Below are 19,420 nucleotides of genomic sequence, written 5' to 3' on the forward strand. Positions count from 1 at the left end.
TCGTCTAGGTAAATCACAGTTCGCTTTAATTACTGATGGCTGCTTATTCAGTAGTCTGCACCAGAATGACATAGAAAAGAATGACCATAGTAAAATTGTACATTTGTTAGATTTTAAATGACACACACCCTGTACTGGTGCTCCAACCGTGCCTATAAGGATGCATTTATTTCTAACAATAGTGCAAAAAAAAGTGGAATACATCATTATCAATATTCCTTCATTATACTATATAAGTTAAGTTACGCAAAGTTATGAAAACAGCGTTCTGTACATGATGGTGTTAAATTATCCTAGCTTACTAATAAATCACTTTTTATATCCAGTTTCATATTATATGTAAAACTGATGGATTTCCCTTTTAGACCAGGTTCAGAGCAGAACCTGTTGTAGAAAATTGAACAAAAAAACAAATGTGAGCGAAAAATGGCACAGACCTTAAACTGTGCTTTATAATAATAATAATAATAATTTTGTCATAATTAGAGGTTATGTTCCTCTAATAAAATACGCTTACATAACCTAGACAGGTAAAATCACCTGTATGAGAACCAACCAAATGTCTATCAAAGCCTAATGAAAATGTACCATGTTAAAGAAATTAACTAAAATTAATTTTAAAAAATTAGAGAAATTAATTTAAAAAAAAATACAATGCCATAAAAAAAAACTTCTTAAAGTGTTCCTGGGGATATGACCCGTCTGAACTTTTGACTTGAGCTAAAGCTGTTGTATTCCTCAGTGTTAGCATGTGCCTCTAATGATCGAACGCAATAATGTTTCATTTCCGCTCCATGGTTACTGTAATGAATGTGAGTAGTGTGAGCTGTGTGACTAAGTCCCTGTTGGCTTGTTGCTCAGAGATAAGGCTCTGCTTAGTATGCATTGTCTGCAGTCTATCAGATTAGCCACCAGTCACTGGCTGTATAAACATGGCTTCAGCACTTACTGGAATATGATTATTATGAAGAGCAGGCTTATCACTGCTGAAGACGTAGCAAAAGCATAGCTAATCCAGTAGCATCAAAAGTGCATCTCTTTTGTCCTCTGCTGCTTTTGTATAATGGTTTAAGCTGTCTTAAATTACAGAAAAAAGATCTGTAAATGAGGTGAGTCTCCCAACGAATGACCAACATGAATAAGCATTGTATTTCTTTTGGAACGGCCAATAGTTTTTTTTAAAAATCTGAGGTTTTCTTTAAGAATTTCCACATGGATTTTCTCAGGTCATGTTTTTCGAAGTTAAGTGGCCATATCGCCAAAGCATGGCCCAAACCAGTGGACCTTAGCGTTGTGGGCAAACCAGAACGCTGACAAGGCTTTACCAGACTCTCCGTCTGATTTCCATCAGATATCAGAGATTGGTATCAGTTATTCTGCTGTAAAAACGTCTCAGAAAAGAAACTGTTTCAGCTGAGCAAGGATGTGTCGAGGCTCACTAAATCTGGAACCGGGTGAGGGCGGAAAGCGGGCCGCTCTAGCTAGGTCTGGGTTTCCGAAATGAGTCCGAGAGAACCCCTCAATGAGCCGTGCTGGAAACATGGCCGAGGAGCTGCTGTTCTGCGTGCAGGGGAATGCCTGTTGTGATATCGGAGCTGTAATTGCTGTTAGTGAACCGCAAACGACTCTTAGTCATAGTCTTACAGTTTTTGCATTTCCCCACCCTGGAATTCAGCGCAAATAAGGTTAAGGGTTCACACGGTCACGGAAGCCATTTCTTTCTTTGTTAATCTTAGTGTGTGGTGTGGTGTGTGTGTGTGTTGTAGGGCATATTTCTGGATCATTAGTTGTAAGGTCTCCACTGGGAGTGTGTATAATTCACAGACAATTTTTTTTTAGCATTTTTTTTCCCCCTGTACTTCTGTTTTAACTGGTGGTGGGCCTTAATGTTTCCTAATTACCAGCAAACTGAGTTTGAACTAGTTAGTCTGTAAAGCATTATGGAACGTTGACCGAGGGCACGTCATGCCTCATAATGAAGTAGTTAAGAAATGAAATAGCAAACTATAAAATGCAATAGGCCACACATCGATTTTTGATTTTTTTTGTTTACAAAGCATTTTAAAAAAGATATAATTGGTTAAAGATGAGACTGAAGCTGTTTCTTAACCTCCATGAGCATGTACTGTCTGGAGATCAAAGTCAATAGTCATTACCTCCAGAAAAAGCATCCACAAATGCATGAACACTGAGCTCAAAAAACAGTTTCAGCTCCAACGTGAATCTGAATCCAGGTGTTACAGGATGATCATGCGCTTGCTCTTCTGTGTTGCTGTCATGTAGGTTCTCCATAGCCAGCAGCGGCATATTGACCCTGGCTCTTGGTTTTCTGGGAGCGCAGCTGAGCCATGCACCCGGGTCACATATGGAAGTGTTTGGTGCTGCCGTGTTGTTTCAGCTCTCTCATGCGAGAGAAAAGCTTTGGGTGTCAGCGTTCACAAAACTAAAGGTTAGCGCCAAAATCCCCCCCCTCTCATGCCCACAGCCTGTTTCTCCTCCCAAAGCCCTGTCTGAGGGTGCAGGACGAGTCATATTGAATTTAGACGCTGTTACGTTTACGCTCTTTTTGATCCATATTGTCAGAATTAATAGGTGACATCAGAGCCTGCAGTTAGCTCCGTACTCCGCAGTGTATCCAGTTCGAGTGTGAATTTCATTCACGGCTCCAGTTTCATTGCAAAAAAGAAGCCCCAAAATGGTTTGGATTGAAACTGGATGCCAGTCAAATCCCAGAGAAAAAAAATTATATCAGGCAAAATGATGTGTTTCACAGTCAGTGAAGCATGCCAAGTGGGACCCAGATGCAATTTTTCTCTCATTCCACCACATATAATAAGATACATGAAACTGTTCTCTGAATTCGCGGCTGCTGTCCACCGAGCAACCGTAATAATTTTTGCCATCTGATGTGTGTTGGAAATTGAATGGAATATGTTTTCGTTCCTGTGAATAGTTGCCCTTTTTCCATGTACTGAATTGAACTTTTAAGTTTCCACAGTCTTGTGGAGTCCCTCAAGGTTTGATGTCGAGTTTAAGGCAGGCAAGAAGCAGACCGCTGCTCTTCTTTGATTTAACATCACTTATAATGTATTCCCGCCAAGCAATATAAGATCTCCAAGCAGTCGGATCTTAATGCAGAAGTCAAATATTTCGAGCATTTTTCTGAAAACTTCTTGTCCTTCAACAGAAGAAGAATTGTTCTGGATAGAGTAACACCAGATACAGATTGACCTTACACATGCAATGCACAAGTCTGTAAGATCTACACTTCCACACATGACCATCAGAGAGCACTCTTAGCACACGAGACATTCCCTTCAGCTTCCTAAGCGAGGATTAAGAGAACGTGAGTGAATAATGTACTAAAGAGATTTCCTTGCGTTTTATTCATTAATTTTGAAATCTAAATACTTTGTCACCTCTGACTTGTATGAAGCGTAAGACCTTTAGAGTTGATAAATGAAAACGAACAGTGTTTATTTTCACACTGGACCAGGCACGGATCATATATGTGATAAATTTCTCTCTCTTTTTTTTTTAGTCATAATCAAAACACACGTCCCGCCAGACACGTTTTGTATGTCGTAGCGTTTGATATATCATCACTTCATCCATTTAACAAAAACCCTTAACGAAACCGTCCTTTCTTATGCGACCTGGTGAAAAGTGAGTTTAGCTCATTGCCCTGGTTGAGTGGCTCATTTTGACAGGCCAGTGTTTGGAAAGTTTGAAGTCATGAGGTTTAATCATGCTCTGCGGCCGGCCTGTGCATGGCGTGGCATGATGGCTCTCTTAAAGATGTGGTTCTGGGAGCACGCCAGCTTCACTGGCACCACGGTTGCAGGCCGCAGAACCGATGCAGCTTAGAGCTTTTGGTAGTTCAAAGTAAAAAAGCTGCGCAATAGGAGAAGCTTAGTGTGGAGCTCAGTGTTTGTGTTTACTGTCATGGTGATGTATTTAGCACATTCATTTAAAAAAAAATAAAAAAAAATTCCTTTCTCATTCTTTATTTGTCTCTGATTTATTTAAAAATTTCTCCCTGATCCTTAAATAAATGGTTTGGGTTGGTTGAGGTTATTCTTAAAATACAAGCTATCACTCTAAACCCAGACAGTTTCAGTAGTTTTTGTTTTGTATTAGATTATGCGGTTTTAGTCTCAGAAGTAATTGCACTGTTACCTTGACTTGTGTTATTATAATTAAGAAATATGATAGATTTAAGGGAAAATTTTTTAAAAAATGTGCTGTAATTACCTGGAAAAGAAAGGTTCATAAAAGTTTTATTTTCATGTGTGTTTTTTTGTTTTTTTGAGCCACCATGAGTAATGAGATTTCGAAAGACTGAAATGACTGAGAGTCAGAAATATTGTGCTAAATATTGTAATATAATTACTACACAATGGATTTTGCTACACAACAGTGAATGCAATGCTGTAGTTATTTAAGCTGACACATGAATGTGTTTCATGTAGTAACGGTGGCTGTTATGACTAAAATAACATCACATTACTTGACATTCCTACGACACAATGAATATGACAATATTTTGATTTGCTTTTGAAGGATCAGCGATGCATTTAAACAACCGTGAAAATATCATTACACTTATAATAGAGTATGTCCACAATGTATTTTTAACTTAATTTGATTTAAGGCAACTGCATTCGTGGAGAACTTTCTACTGCATGCTAAAAAAATTGTTAAAAGAAAAGAAAAGAAAAAATATGTTTCTCTATAGTTTGTAATAGTTTGTAATAACGCTATGATAATTTTTTTTTACATTAAAAACATATTTTTTAAAAAACATAATAAACATTATATCTTAGAAAATTGTATTGTGAAGTCATTTATGATGGTATCAATCTTGTATTGTCATATTGTCCGGTTTTACTGTGTAGCTTTATGTGTAGTTTTAACTTCTAGAAATGATTTCTATACAAAACGATTCCATGCCAGTTTGATATGAAGACTACTAGCTGTTCTTTAAAAAAAAAATAAAAATGTTTTTTTTTTTTGTAGTGAATCACATTTGTATAAAATATATATTAATAACGAATCATTTTTTTAAACTTAAATAAGAGTTGAAAAGATTTCATATTGTTTGCTCTGCAATTGCTCACAAATATTGAAAAAAATGAGACGTTTCATGTGCTGATTGTAATTCATATAATGTCAACCTTGCTTATTTGGCTCATTTCTTGTCTACCCCCCCACCCCACCCCCACCCCCTTCAAATCAGACAAGGCCTTAAAAAATCCCTCAATCTGGAGCATTTCCTGCAAGCGTTAGTGGAGGTTCGGAGTCGTTATCTGTGTTCAAAGTGACTCGTTTGTTTATCTCTGTTGCTCTGAATATTTCCAGACCCCAGAGCACTGAGTCGGAGGGAGAGGCAGATTTGTGCCAGCAGATAAAGGTTTGATAGCGCTGCTATAAAAGGCGCAGCGGGTTTGATCTGAGACGTTTGTCATGATGACAAATGAAAATGAGGATGCAGAATGGCACTGAGAGGCCGAGCCCAAATTCGGAGCTTTCCAGTAAATAGTTTAGCTTTCCACAAAGCCGAACTTCTAAGGTAGTTTTCAAAAGAGCGGATATGGATGAGAATGATTTCTATGTATGGTTTGATTGCATACTTAATATATATATATATATATATATATATATATATATATATATATATATATATATATATATATATATATAAATATTTGTGTTTTGTCTTTGGTTCTGTTTTAATCTTTGTTAATTATTTTAAATTGTTTAATTGGTTCAAGATACGATGAAAGAGTGTAAAATATAAACACTACATCACACTCTGTAGTCATAAAATCAGTTTAGAACTTAATTCATTTGTTAATGAAATCTAATCCTTTATTGTACTGAACACTTTTACCCAGTGAAACCTTACAGAGACGTAAACTAAAGTTTAATACACTCTTTTACATTATGCAGCGTTGCAGCATGTCAGCCTCAGCAGTTTGGTAGAAATTATATATCCCTTCCTCAAAATGTACTTAAACCTCATGTACGAATGCCGTAAGAGACGAACAGTCATGTTTACACCATATCATTAGTTTTTTGCCCAAGTGTCCTTTTAAAGTAAAATGATTTATAGCTATTATAGATTATTCAGAAACCGCAGTACACTGAATAGCGAGGGTAGATTTGAATGTAGTTATAGGAATGACAAATGTCTAGAGTTTAAGGGTTTAACAGTGCACAATTTTATCTTTTACATATTTTATCTTTTAAGTTTAGAAGGTCAGATCTGAAGTAACCACTAGTCCCAGTATGATGGCGTAGACGGTGGATATGTGTCTGTGTATGGAGATGAGAGGGGGCACAGGGCACGTTTAACCCACGAGTGCACAGCTGCAGGAGGCCTGAGGGGGAAGAGTGGCTGTGAGTCAATTAAAGGCTTGCCTTCTTTCTCTGAGCTCAGCGTATCTATTCCTCACTCTATAGTTCCCGTTTGATGAGCACCCAGAGAGAGGAAGCATGCTTTCCCCCCACAGCTTGACTTCAGAAAGTCTGACAATCTCACATGGAGTCTTACTTGAAGTGTGAGGAGAAGAGAGAGATCTTTTGTTGTCTAGAAGTGGATGAGTCATGGTGCAGAGACTGCAGCACAGCCATCAGCATGCTTAGTAGGAAGTGTTGAGGTATTGTTTAGAAATGAGAATAAATATAAACTCTGGGTGCTGTCATTTGCCCATTTATTTTCATCCATGCTTGGTCCTTATTGGCGAAAGATGGCTTAGATTTCATCTTGAAAGCATTCGGAGACTGCAAATTTAATATAATAATGTGAAGTGGCTCATAAAGTGTTGCCAGTGCAGGTGTTAATGAGCTTTTCCAGGAGTGTTTAGAAGCTTAATCTGACTTTGTGACTTTGCTGTGCAGTGATACAGTGTTTATGTCATGCTTGGGGTGGCGTGCCAGTGCCACATTAGAGACTCCTTTCATGTCCACATTGCTGCCGCCTCCTCTTCTGCTCTCTGCTCTCTGCCTCTTTTGTGGTCTGCAGGCTGCTTGACACCCAACTTCTGAGGCGCAAATTGTGTCTGTGCATCTGTATTGACTCACGGCGGAGAAGATATGTAGTATATGGTGGATAGCCAGAACCAGGGTCTTCCCCCTCTTTCGCCATCTCTCACACCCCCACATGGAAATACCCCTCGTGCTCTTTCAATTCCATTTTCCTCTGTATTGAGGAGAAGGCCTGGTGAGGAACACCAGCCACCCCCTTCTTGGCACTACACATTAGAAGGAAAACTCCCCGCTTGTCAGATGAGGGGGAATTTTTTTGATTGTGTAATGAGCTCCATATCCCAAATGGGAGGCCTGGAGTTGCACAGCTTGGCCCAATAAAAGGCTGGATGAAAAGCTGGGTTGCATCCTCCTGCCGTTTAATGGATGGGATCCCATCCTGCGCGTGTATTTTTTTCACTAGCTGTGCCGCTTTGCACCATACCTTTCGCCTTTTTACAAAAGTGCTTCGTGTCAACATCCATCTATCAGCAACAGGACAGGCACTGGCCCTTATGCTGGATGCTCTCCAATTCACACAGACAAAACCTCAAGTTTAATATTTTCACCCTCACACACGTTTCCTGTTTCACCTTTGCTTTAATGGAAGATTTGAAGGGCAAAATCTCTGATATTTTAGTACCTGTTTAAAAAAAAAGTTCTTTCACATCATTGCTGCAACTTTTAAAATTGCCAGCGTTATGATCTTTCATTCCTGTGGTGATTATATATGCTCACCTATCTATAATGACTCTGTATTTACACCTTGCTTGATTATATATAGACAAAGCCAGCGATCACTCGGGTACTGTCAGACGAACTGATAGCCATCATCATATCTGGCTGAATGATACATAGGCAAGCTGAGCTACTGGTTTAAGATCTCCATCCTCTGAGAACACTGTGACCCAGCGTGGTTTTGAATTGACACTAGCAGCATGAGAAAGCTGAAGGAAGATTGAACAGCTATGAGATGCGGAGGATGTCATTACCATGCCACGTAGGCCCAGAGTTTCATCAAACTGGCAGGCAGGGAGGATAGAGCTTAATACGCTGCCCCACAGAGCCGGCTGGTATTACACGGCAGGTGGAAGGGAAAGTATCTCGTGACTGAAGATTACATGCCCACTGGATAGACTTAGAGCGACTGTGTTAAAGCTGCCCCTTCTCATGTCTTGTATCTCAGAGAGTTTTCATTAATACCCCGACACCCTGAGGTAGGTAGTTCAATATTGTTTTTAAATGGTGTGTAGAGATTAACTCCTTTTAAATCTGTTACAGTGTTATGGTTTATTTCACTTTTATATTGCTTTTGCCTCATATTATGATATTTACCTCTATGAAAGTCACACAAGAAGCCATTTTTGATGTTTTGCAGTTGCTGATTTTTACAATTGGGTCATAAAAATGCATGTCTGTAGCTTAGAGAGCAAACGCATGAGAGCAAATGGCATGTCTCTATCACGTTGTTTGTGAACCTATGGCCTCTCAGCCGCAATCATGAATCAAGCCTAGCTTATGTTGTCCCAGTCTCTGTGGTCAGTGATTGTTCTTAGCCTGACCACTTCATGTTGTCCAGCCTCTCAGCTTTCTCTTGTTTCCCCTGCCCTGTACCACATTATCCTCCCCCAAAACCTGGTCAAATCAGGTCAAGTTCAGCCCAGATTTCTTGCTGTTCCACAGTGGTACCTCAGATTCTAGCCATGCAGTGCTTGTCAAATATCCTCCCTGTTCTCATTTGTACATTATTTCTGTCTGGGCCTGGAGGAACAGTCAGAAAGTCCTAGAACGGAGAGAGTGAGTCGTGTTGCTTATGCAAAGAGCATCACCTCTGAGCCCAGAAGAGTACAAGAGAAAAACAGATGGAGAAGGGATCCGGTGGAGGAGTGTGGTGTGGTGTAGTGTGGTATGGTCTGGGTTGCTTGGCTGGCTGCCCGTCTGGGCCTGAGGACTTCTCGCTTCCCCGCTGGTCTCTGGCTCAGAGGTCTGGTCACATTCAGCAGCTAAACCACATTTGTCTCAGGCCCAAATTGCACTCACATCACTGATCCGCATTCACCAGAAGCCTCTTGGGAAGAAACTCAGCACTGATATGGGCTTATTAAACCTCACAGTCAAGATTTCAGTTCACGAATGCTGCCCTGCCAGAAGCCACAGGAGTTTTATGTTTCAGATTATTCACCACCATCTAGATTGCGTCCCTGCTGTTAGGGTATCAGGGAATACTTCAGTCCGATAAAGATAAACACAGCAAAAATATTATTGAACAAGATAAAACTATACATGATTAAACACACCAAGTCTATTATAATAGCAGACATTACCCAGTAGTGTTGGAGGACAAATTCTTGTAGTCCTGACACTCAATTGTCAAGCAAGCCCTGAGGCACTGCGTTCTGTCTCAGCGGGTGTGAACACAAACATGCTGGTGTTGAGTGCGTGAGCCGTGCCACGTCTGTTGCGATGGGATCACTTCCTCTTCAGAACTGGGGGCCTACTGTCAGCATGACCCATGCTTGTTAACCTCTGCCACACAGGGTCAACAAGAAAACAATCCCACAGAGCCCTGTGTGTGTTAGCATGTGCCTGTGAGGGCACGCTGTTTTTCACAGGTGTCCAGTGGGTGTTAAGCATCTTGGAGCCCCTTTGGCATGTGCGACTGTGGGTCACAGGGTTGGGGAGGGTTAGGAACACATGCCCAGCGTGGTGGGTTGAGCAGAAGGCGGGGCACAGAGGCAGGTGCCTATGGGAGATGAGCACTAGGCTGCTTCTTTGACTGGGGTGATTGGGTTAATTGTGGGGTGAGTCGTCATGGCCCCGAGGCACAGTGCAGCTGAGGGGGGTCAGGAGAGAGCACAGAGGAGGCACGCCACTCAACAGTCTTGTTTCCGGCTTGGTATCTGTACTTCTCCTCCCAGCAGACATCTTGATTTACTCACACACACATGTATGGCACACATGGTTATCAGAACTTAGGAGTTTTCTTTTATCTCACTGTTTATCTTTGGCTCAAATTTGTGAAAATGCAGCTGTGCAAATCCTCATGAAATCCTTTACAAATAAGGCATGTTGGTCCAAAAACAAGTTGAGACTGTGATTATAATTAGAGGTCATGATTTGTGTGCTGTTACATTAGTGAAGAGTCTGGCCTGTTTGCAAGCTTGTACAGGAGATCTGTAAGCTATTAGTGTGAATGCAGCCAGGGCTTGGGTTCAAGATGGGTCATTGAAGGGGTGGGGGGTGTATGGAGGGGATAAAGTTTTGGCAGATGACACAGATATTTCTTTGTCTTTATACAGAGGATGAAGAAGAGGATGAAGATAATACGGAACCTAAAGCAGGCCTGGAGTCAGACCAGAAGGAGGATGAGGAGAGCAAGGATACAAAAGAAGGTAAAACAGGGTTGTGGGGGGGGTACAAACTTTTGCTGAAAACGTTCTTTCTTCATGGAAAAATGAACACACAATTATTTTGTCATTGAAGTGATTCAAGTCATGAGAAGTGTTGCTAGGCAACCTGGAAACATTTGATATAGAGCAGCTAGGTAATGATGGAGTCTGTTTCACTAACTAACTATTAAATCTGTTTGATTAAAGGTAAAGGTAGAATTGGAGAGACAAAACTTTCAGGAATAGTAACATTTTTCTTAAGTGGGTTGCTGAATTACTGAGATTACTAAAATGACACTGCTAGCTGTATTTCCATTTTGGAAAAACATGAAAAACAGGTGATGTCGCAACTGTACTTCAGAAGTGGTGAATACCACAAGAATATTTCATTTTTATGGAATCTTCCTGTAAACAAAGTGAACATGTACCCACTTGTGCATAACATTATCTATTCAGTAAGCATCCCTTATACAAATGCAACTTTTTAATCCCACACCATGTTATGATGGGCTGGGCTTTATTGAACAAAAGAATGAAATTAAAATGCAATGTTAGCAAATTGCTGTGCTATTAGACGATTATTTGTCGATCATTTTTACATTTCCTGTAACAGAATGCCCCCAAGTACTTATAATATACTTTAAATATACAATAAACATGGACGTCTTAAATAAACATAGTTCTATACTTTGGTAGAATCATGTTTTGGAATATCAAAACCTTGATTTTTTTCTGTAACAAAAGAGGTGAACTTAATGTAAAGACAGAGATTAACAGTTGTACTAATTCCTATTTAACAAGGTTTTATCTTAATGGTATTCTCGGACACTGACCTCTTCTTTCTTGACGAAGGATATGTTTCCCATGGAGACAAAGCACTTTTGTAAGCTGCTCTGGTTAAAGGCATTTGCTGAATGCAGTGAATGTAAATATAAGATTAACTTTTAGTGCAGTTTAGTCTTATGCTCTTTCACTGACATGCTACTGTTAATAGAGACTAATAGAAATATAACTTAGGTAAAATGTATTAATATCAATAACATTTCTATCTATAGCACACTGTTAACATTGATGAGCTGGCGCTCTAAACTGGATGTACGTTTCATCTACATCATGCCAGCTTTAGCAGAGCGTCTCACAAGTTAGGAATCTCTCAGTCACCAAACAGGCTCGTTGGAGCGTTGCGTGGCTATTCGCGTGTGACCTCCGCCGCCATATCAGATACCAATCTCTGTGGCCAGGGGTCCTGCTTATCAGCTCACAGCATTGTGGGTCAAGCCCGATTCAAAATTAATGTCACTTGACCCCGGCAAGTGGACTTCAAAGGCTGCACAGAGTGCATTCTTTGTACGTGTGTATTGAGTAAATAAGTGTAGCAGGCTAAGGAGAGGCCTTGTCAGGGCTGTGCTGCGAGAGCGCATGGGTGCTTTGACTCCACTGGGACTTTGATCAGGCCTTCGTCTTCCTTATGAGTCGTCAAAAAAGAGGGCCATGAGAATCAAGTGGACCGAGATCAAAGTGAAGGGCCTCTAATGGTCTGGGAGAAAATGGAGGAACCCAATAACATCAAAAAAAAGAGACGAAATAAGTGACCACATAGTCATTACAGAGAAATGGGCTAGGGGATTTTGTGTATGCGTTGATATATTTATTTCTTTATTCACTTATTTGTGTGTCCTTATTTACTTTCTTTGTAGTTCTTTCTTTAGCATGTTATCTCTGTACTATATCTCTATAACTAGCATTATGGTGTCTGCTAATGCAAGTGTTATTTGCTATCCAGCGCTTGTTTCTTTCTTTTTTTTTTCAGTTTTATATTTTTGATATGACTCATGTGGTCTAGATTGGTTTATTTTGTTAAGGTAGGCAGCATTTTCCAAATCCGTGGCTCTGTCATTTGTGTAAATGTGTTGTCTATCCTGTTTATTTATACTACAGGTCTGTATATTGTGTTTATGCATTTGTATATACACATATATATATATATATATATATATATATATATATATATATATATATATATATATATATATATATATATATGCAATACGTGTGTGTGTGTGTGTGTGTGTGTGTGTGTGTTAGGCCACCCGCGGGAGCTGACGGAGGAGGAGAAGCAGCAGGTCCTGCACTCTGAGGAGTTTGTGATCTTCTTTGACCGCAGTATTCGTGTGATGGAGCGAGCTCTTGCTGAAGATTCCAACATCTTTTTTGATTACAGTGGCCGAGACCTCGAGGATAAAGAAGGGTAAAGAAGGGCGTGCATGTGCATTCGTGAGTTCACAAGTATGCATGTGTGTATCCGGTGACTCATAAGTTTGGACCCTTGCACTGTTCTTCTGCGTTCTTCAAAGAAATGCTCTCATTCATGCACAGCCTCTTGTTCACATTGGATCATTATTTCAGACATGAGCTCTTAAAATGTTTCTGCAGATAGCACAGTAAATTGCACAGTGAGCTCCAGGAGTACTTCTGATAGCAGATTATTATGTGGTATAGAACTGTAGATTTTGAAATTAGTGCATTTTTCTAGTGGCCTGTGTAGAGCTTTACTATTCCTGTGAATTGGTTATGTGTCTATCATTCTCTCTATCTATCTATCTCTCTCTCTCTCTGTCTCAGAGACCTGCAGGGAGGGTCAATTCTGTCCTTTAATCGTCTGTTCTATGATGAGCACTGGTCTAAGCACCGGGTTATCACCTGTCTGGACTGGTCCCCTCAGGTAGTCACCTCAGCCTCTGACCTCTCATACCCGTCAGCACCTCTTCATTTCATCTTCCCTCTCATCTGCACATCTACACACTCCAGCTTTCATTTTTATTTTTGTACCTTTTTTGTTACTCCTACTTGCCTTTAAGGAATATTCCAGGAGTGGAGTCTTTCTGACCTCCACTCACTGTATGTGTGATTACTAAAGACAGTAACTTTGACAATGTTTATTTGTACTGAAAAAACTTACAGTTTAACTAACTTTATTTTGTTAAACACTGAGCACTGATATCTACAAGTGGCAGGCTTCCAGCTGTGGACCTAGCAATGTAGTTTAGTGAACCAACATGAAAAAATACTGTAGCTGAACATTCAGTGTATGAAACAAGCAGGCTGTCGCAAACTGCAAAACATGACCCAGCATGGCTTCTGTTGTGGTTTATCCAATAACTTGCATTTATGTAAATTATTTAGCTGAAGGCAGCTCTTCAGACCAGACACTAGCTTGGTGGTTAGAGACATTAGCTCAGAAAGAGTAGCGATTTCACAGATACCTTTCCAGTCTGATTAAGAAAGTGAATACATAGAGAATACATAAAGTTTAAAGACAAATGGACTAAACAGTATGTGTTTATTCTCATCTGAAAGCAATACACTAATGTATCCTGCCTGTTGGGCCCTTGAGCAAGGCCCTTAACCCTCTCTGCTCCAGGGGCGCTATATCATGGCTGACCCTGCGCTCTGACCCCAACCTCCAAGGATGGGATATGCGAAGGAAGAATTTCAGTGTTCTGTAATGTACATGTGACAAATAAAGGCAATTTATTTATTTATTTATAGTCCATGCTATGAGTCAAAAGTGGCAACACAGAGCACCGATGTGAAACAAAACATCACTGCCTTGAATTTACTTTGAGTCTTTTACTCATAGCAATGAACTAATCAGGAAACTTGACTACGGTTTATTGCTTATCCAGAAATTTGTAATAAAGGAATTTTGGATCTTTGGTTCGTGACATATTGTTTCTTTATACATTTATCCATCTTTCTAACACTAGAGCAGGCCATTAAAAAGCAATTACAGTTGCTTATGCACTTCTGGGTGTACTTTAAGCTGACCATGCTAGTCACCATGAAAAAGTAGCTCTGTAAATAAAATTGGAAAGAGTAATAAATTGTAAAGAGCCCAAGTGCTTAAACTCCTGGTTTATTCAATTCGTATTGGAGCTTATTGTTTATAAGAGTAAGAGTAATTACACTGAAACTATGATATATGGTATGTGCTAATGGTATGTGACTAAAAGAGGTAGGAGTGTGATAAATAGAAGTCTGAATGTGATAACAGGTTTTAGGAATTTAAGGGCTATGGGAACTGTACAAATATCCTTAACTGACAAATTTGTAATGGTATTTCGCCAAAAACAAATGTTTTGCTTAAACGTTTATCGATGTCCCAACAAGTTCCCTTGTAAAGTACCCTGGATTAAACAGGTCTGTCTGTTTTTTTTTTTTTCGTATCAACATGATTGTCTGTGGTAATTGCACATTTGTGTGACAGTCTGTGAAAAATGGTCTGTGGTGAAATTCTGGCAAGCAGCCCGATGTAAAATTGGGGTTTTATTCAAAATTGGATTTTTCTATCTATGACATTTTGACACCCTAGTTTTAAGAAAGCATAAATATATTTTACCAAAAACCCACATGGAAATGTTTTTATTTAATTTTTGCCTTCGCTATCATCCTGCAAAAGTCATGTTGGTGAGGAGAATGCTAGAATTTTTCTCACAGCTGAGACGCAAAAGATTACACAAAGTGTATACTACTAAATATAAGTGTATGTATTTATGTATCTATATATGGTACATAGTAAAACATTCCACCATGTGAAGAGTTTTCCCAGTTGACAAGGCATGTATAATATATATGAATGTAATGCCTTCTCTCTCTCTCTCTCTCTCTCTCTCTCTCCAGTACCCAGAGCTGCTGGTGGCCTCTTATAACAACAACGAGGATGCTCCTCATGAGCCAGATGGTGTGGCTTTAGTGTGGAATATGAAATTCAAAAAGACCACGCCTGAGTACATCTACCACTGCCAGGTGAACACAGCTCCATCATTACAATCGTATGCAATTCTGTTACACTCTGGAATGCTGAATAAGAAGAATAGCCAAATTATACCAAGAAAAAAAACACACAGCATGTCCACCTTTGGCTCTTAAAATTGCCTCCAAATATTTAAACAGTTTTTATTTAAAAGAAAAAAAAACAAAACAAAAAACATAAGGGGTGCAAACTTTTGCACTTAACTGTACAATGGATGTTTAATGCCTATGGAACATGGCTCTTTAAATTACAGCGTGAATGAGGGAAGTACAAAGGAAAGTGATGTTTAATGGCTCGCAGTGCTTGGAGAGGAGCCGCTGAGCAGAACGCGGCGTGCCGGAAAATGTCCAATTCATTCCGAACAAAAAAAGTACTAAAATCTGTGTGTGAAAAGCATTGGGTAGGTTTTGACGCTAATTATAAAAGAAACCAGATGAAGTGCGAGAGACGACCGAGTAAGCAAGTCTGCAAGGCGACAGCCTGGTGCGAGGCTCTCCACACTCCTACGAGAGCCAGATATTATAGGGATATTTCTGTATAAAAAGATGTGGCCTACCACTTCCTAATCCTGCCAGCCACATATGTTTGCCCACCCACATGGACTGCCTTCACATGTGCAGCACCGTTTCCTACGCCCAGTGTGCCTAACACACACATCACACACGTGTAAACACACACAGAGTACTACACACTCCTGTAAGCACCCGCGTAACATTTTTAGCCATCATAAATATGCCTAGTTTCATTTTCAGCCTGGGATTTTAATACGTTGCAGCAGTAGTTTTCACATGTTATCACATCACTGCATTATTTCATGAGCATGATTTTAGCTGTAATTAAGTGCAACCCGTTTTGAAAAATGCTTATGGTTTTCTAAATGGCTTCACTGTTACATTATCTGAGTTGGCATTTTATGGTTGAGAAGCAGACGTTTTTTAAATCAAAACCAGTGTTCTTTTTGAATTACGGTTTCTGCCTGGACTGATCACACCAGAGGAAGTTTCAGTGTGGTGAGCATGGCTCAGTGAGAGTTTGAGTGATGATGCTCATAAAGGTTTGATCTGTACATCTCCGTGGTCACTAACTGGTGTGTCTGCACCTCTCTTTCATTCTGACCGCTCACTGTGATGGCAGAAATGACGGGAGCAGGCGAGGCGAGGAAAGAATGGGGGAGAAAGGAAACTAAACGCCGTTTCACCTCTGTTACTGTGGCCTGGGTTTTCGCCAGGAGTCTTCTGTGCAGAGACAGAAATAAAGAAGCGTGAGGGAGAGAAGAGAAAAGCGGGAGAGGGGGGTTGAGGTTGCAGAACGAGAGATGATTTCAATTTCCAGTCGCTCGGCACGAGGCAGAAGCGTTCTGCTGTTTGGCTGCGGATGAAACGGCTCTGGGTGATTTGCACAAACACTGCTTTCCTCCGTGGGCTAGACTCTTCACCAGAGGCGTTTGGTGCTCGTTAGGCAGGAATCAGATGGAGCTTAATGTGTGAGCATGTTCTGCTGTTAAACCCACCAAAACCACACTATTCTTCCCCTCCTCCCTGAGGAGCAGCCTGAAAAAGCCACACGCTCATCCTCAACCTCTCTTCATTTCACCTCCGCCTGTCATGGCTTCCCTAACTTTTGACGAGCCCCAATGCAAGTTGGGGTTGGTAAGAGTAGCCAAAAACCTCAGTCGAGTAAAAATACTTCTAGTTCAAAAAAATGGAGACATGTATTTTTGTGATCATGGCACAAGCTCAAAAATAAGGCATAGCATTATGGCATTATGTGTTCTTGGTATTTTTTTCGTGACCATCTGTGCAGGTGGTAGTGAAACCTGACAAATAGAGGCACAGTTGTAAAAAATAGGCAGCGTTTGTATAAATATTATCAAGTCCACTGTCAGCCAGTCAGTGCAGTGAGGATTTCATAATGACATACGATTTGATTGCATGTCAAACATAATATCAGGCTAATATCAGATCCAAGTGCGTAAATGAGATAAATGGGCAAGAATGATTAGAGACATTGAATGAAGCTTGAACATCATTATCATACAGGTTTCAGTCATAACACTGTAGATGTTTTTAAATTAAATGATTTAGTACTTGTACTAATAGGGTCAGAACAGGACAGTAACATTGACTCAGTTTTTAACTGGAGTGGGCTGGAAAATACCGTTATACAAACAGATTTCCAGTGTCGCACCTCCTGTCATTGCGTCACCATCAGAGCTGCACTGAATTCACCTGACTTTACATGTTTCAGTTGATTTTCTGTTTTCTTTCATATGCAGTTAATTCCATCTTTAACAATTCAGGTCACGGCACACACAAGATAGATTATACTTCCAAAAAAATGTGTGTATTAAATAGAGGCCAATAAAAGGCACCTGTCAGAGAGACACGGGAGTGTATAGTCGAGTGCAAAGTTTGCATGGTTTTTCTGTGGTAAATAAAAATTTTATTCCATGATGTTAAAATAAAATGGGCTATATACTACAACAAGGCATAAGGCAAAATCAGCAGAAGACTATAGTCTGAAAATAGTTTGTGGTTACTGGCGGTGCTTCATTTTAGACCATGAAAATAACAACTGAGCACAAAAAAATAAGAAAGAATTTCTTATGCCCAACTAAATTAGCAACATAACATCATGTTAAAAGTTAAACTTGTTTAATGACGCATGTGAAAGTGTAGCTAGTCATCCAGAAAACTCAGTAAGGGCACTAGGTTACTTTATAGACAGGGCCAGATTTACATTTCAGAGCAAGCAGTAGTAGTGATCATGATGATGATGATGATAAATCAAAACCAAAATCAGTCAAAATTGTTCAATTAAAATATTAAATTATGTTGTACAATATATGTGACTCCTGGTGGTCCAGCGACAGGATCCTGCACTCTCATTGCCGGCAGCCCAGGTTCGATTCCCAGGCAGGACACTACCCCAGCCCCTCTCAGTGCCCGTCCTAAGCCTGTATTAAATGGGAGGGTTACATCAGGAAGGGCATCTGGCGTAAAACCTGTGCCAAATCAAAGCATGTGGACTAAATGATCCGCTGTGGTGACCCCAAACAGGGAGCATGCAAAAGAACAACAACATTATGTTGTACAACATATACTTTTCATCTTTCCCATTAGGAACATTTAACACAGACAAAAAGCATTCATTTATTCGGATATAGAAAGCTTGTGTTGCTGGACCAGTAGGTGCGAGGTGGGAATAAACCCTGTATGGGACACAAGTCCACTGAAGTGCACATATTATCACACATAAGATTTGTACTTAGTAGTTTAGAGTCTCAGAGGAAACCCAAATGGACACATTTGAGAAACGCAGAACATTAAAACACACCGACAGCAACCTTAGCTCAGGATTAAACCAGGGTGAAGGAGGTGGCTGTACCATTGTACCACCCTTAATTCACAGTTCACTTTTACTCTTTGTAAATCACCCACAAAAGCCAAACTATTTATTATGTATTTGTCGCACGGTCCATAAAAAATTTGCACTCATTACTTTGGATCGTATTAAATCAGTACATGTGTTTATAATATAATTTTTATCTAAAGTGACTTACAGTTTAGCAGAGAAGATGAGGAAGGTCCGTGCTCAACAGTGATACTGGGATTCATAATCTCTACTCTATTAGTTAGTCCAGGGCCACCATAACAACGACATACATAAAATATATATATAAATATATATTTGAGATTCAGCCCTTGAATAAAATCACCAAATGCAGCAAAGTACCTTTTTGGCCTTACATTTACTTGGTTAAGGGTAACGAGTATCTCTAATGCCGCTTCGCTTACAAGTAACTTTATGGGAAATTTAGATTATTTGTTTATTCTAATTTTGCAAGTGTGGCTCGAACTGCTCTGCTTTCTGCTTCTCGCTTGTTCAGTGTCTCAGTCTTCCTCAGATTGTTTTGCTTAAAATTGTTTTCCTTCTCACCTTTCTTTTTCTGACTTCTCTTTCATGTGAAGTCTCTCGCTCTGGTGTCTGTGTGCTGTTCTCCTGTATAAGGCAGTGTTCAGTTCACTTTGGCACATTTCTGCACGGTTTTGGACTGGTCATGGATTATTTCTGAATGACTTTAGCTGGGTTCAGGACTGGCTGTGCTGTGCAGCACTGTGGTCTGGTGTGGTGGGTCTCTCTTCTCTCTCCACGGCTCTCTTGGGCCCTTCACCATGGCTGCTCTCCA

General features: G+C 40.0%; 1 protein-coding gene across 2 annotated transcripts in view; it reads left to right on the top strand.

Moving 5' to 3' along the window:
- The window catches only part of LOC131345389 (cytoplasmic dynein 1 intermediate chain 1), a 55,136-nt gene that overhangs the window by 14,275 nt on the left and 21,441 nt on the right, over nucleotides 1–19,420 (top strand). For both annotated transcript variants that reach the window (XM_058378240.1, XM_058378241.1), the window contains 4 exons: nucleotides 10,329–10,421; nucleotides 12,504–12,666; nucleotides 13,041–13,140; nucleotides 15,099–15,224. In XM_058378240.1, coding sequence (XP_058234223.1) covers nucleotides 10,329–10,421; nucleotides 12,504–12,666; nucleotides 13,041–13,140; nucleotides 15,099–15,224 — 482 coding nt within the window. The remainder of the gene's footprint in view (nucleotides 1–10,328; nucleotides 10,422–12,503; nucleotides 12,667–13,040; nucleotides 13,141–15,098; nucleotides 15,225–19,420) is intronic.

The sequence above is a fragment of the Hemibagrus wyckioides genome, linkage group LG24, assembly GCF_019097595.1.
Source record: "Hemibagrus wyckioides isolate EC202008001 linkage group LG24, SWU_Hwy_1.0, whole genome shotgun sequence".
Taxonomy (NCBI): domain Eukaryota; kingdom Metazoa; phylum Chordata; class Actinopteri; order Siluriformes; family Bagridae; genus Hemibagrus; species Hemibagrus wyckioides.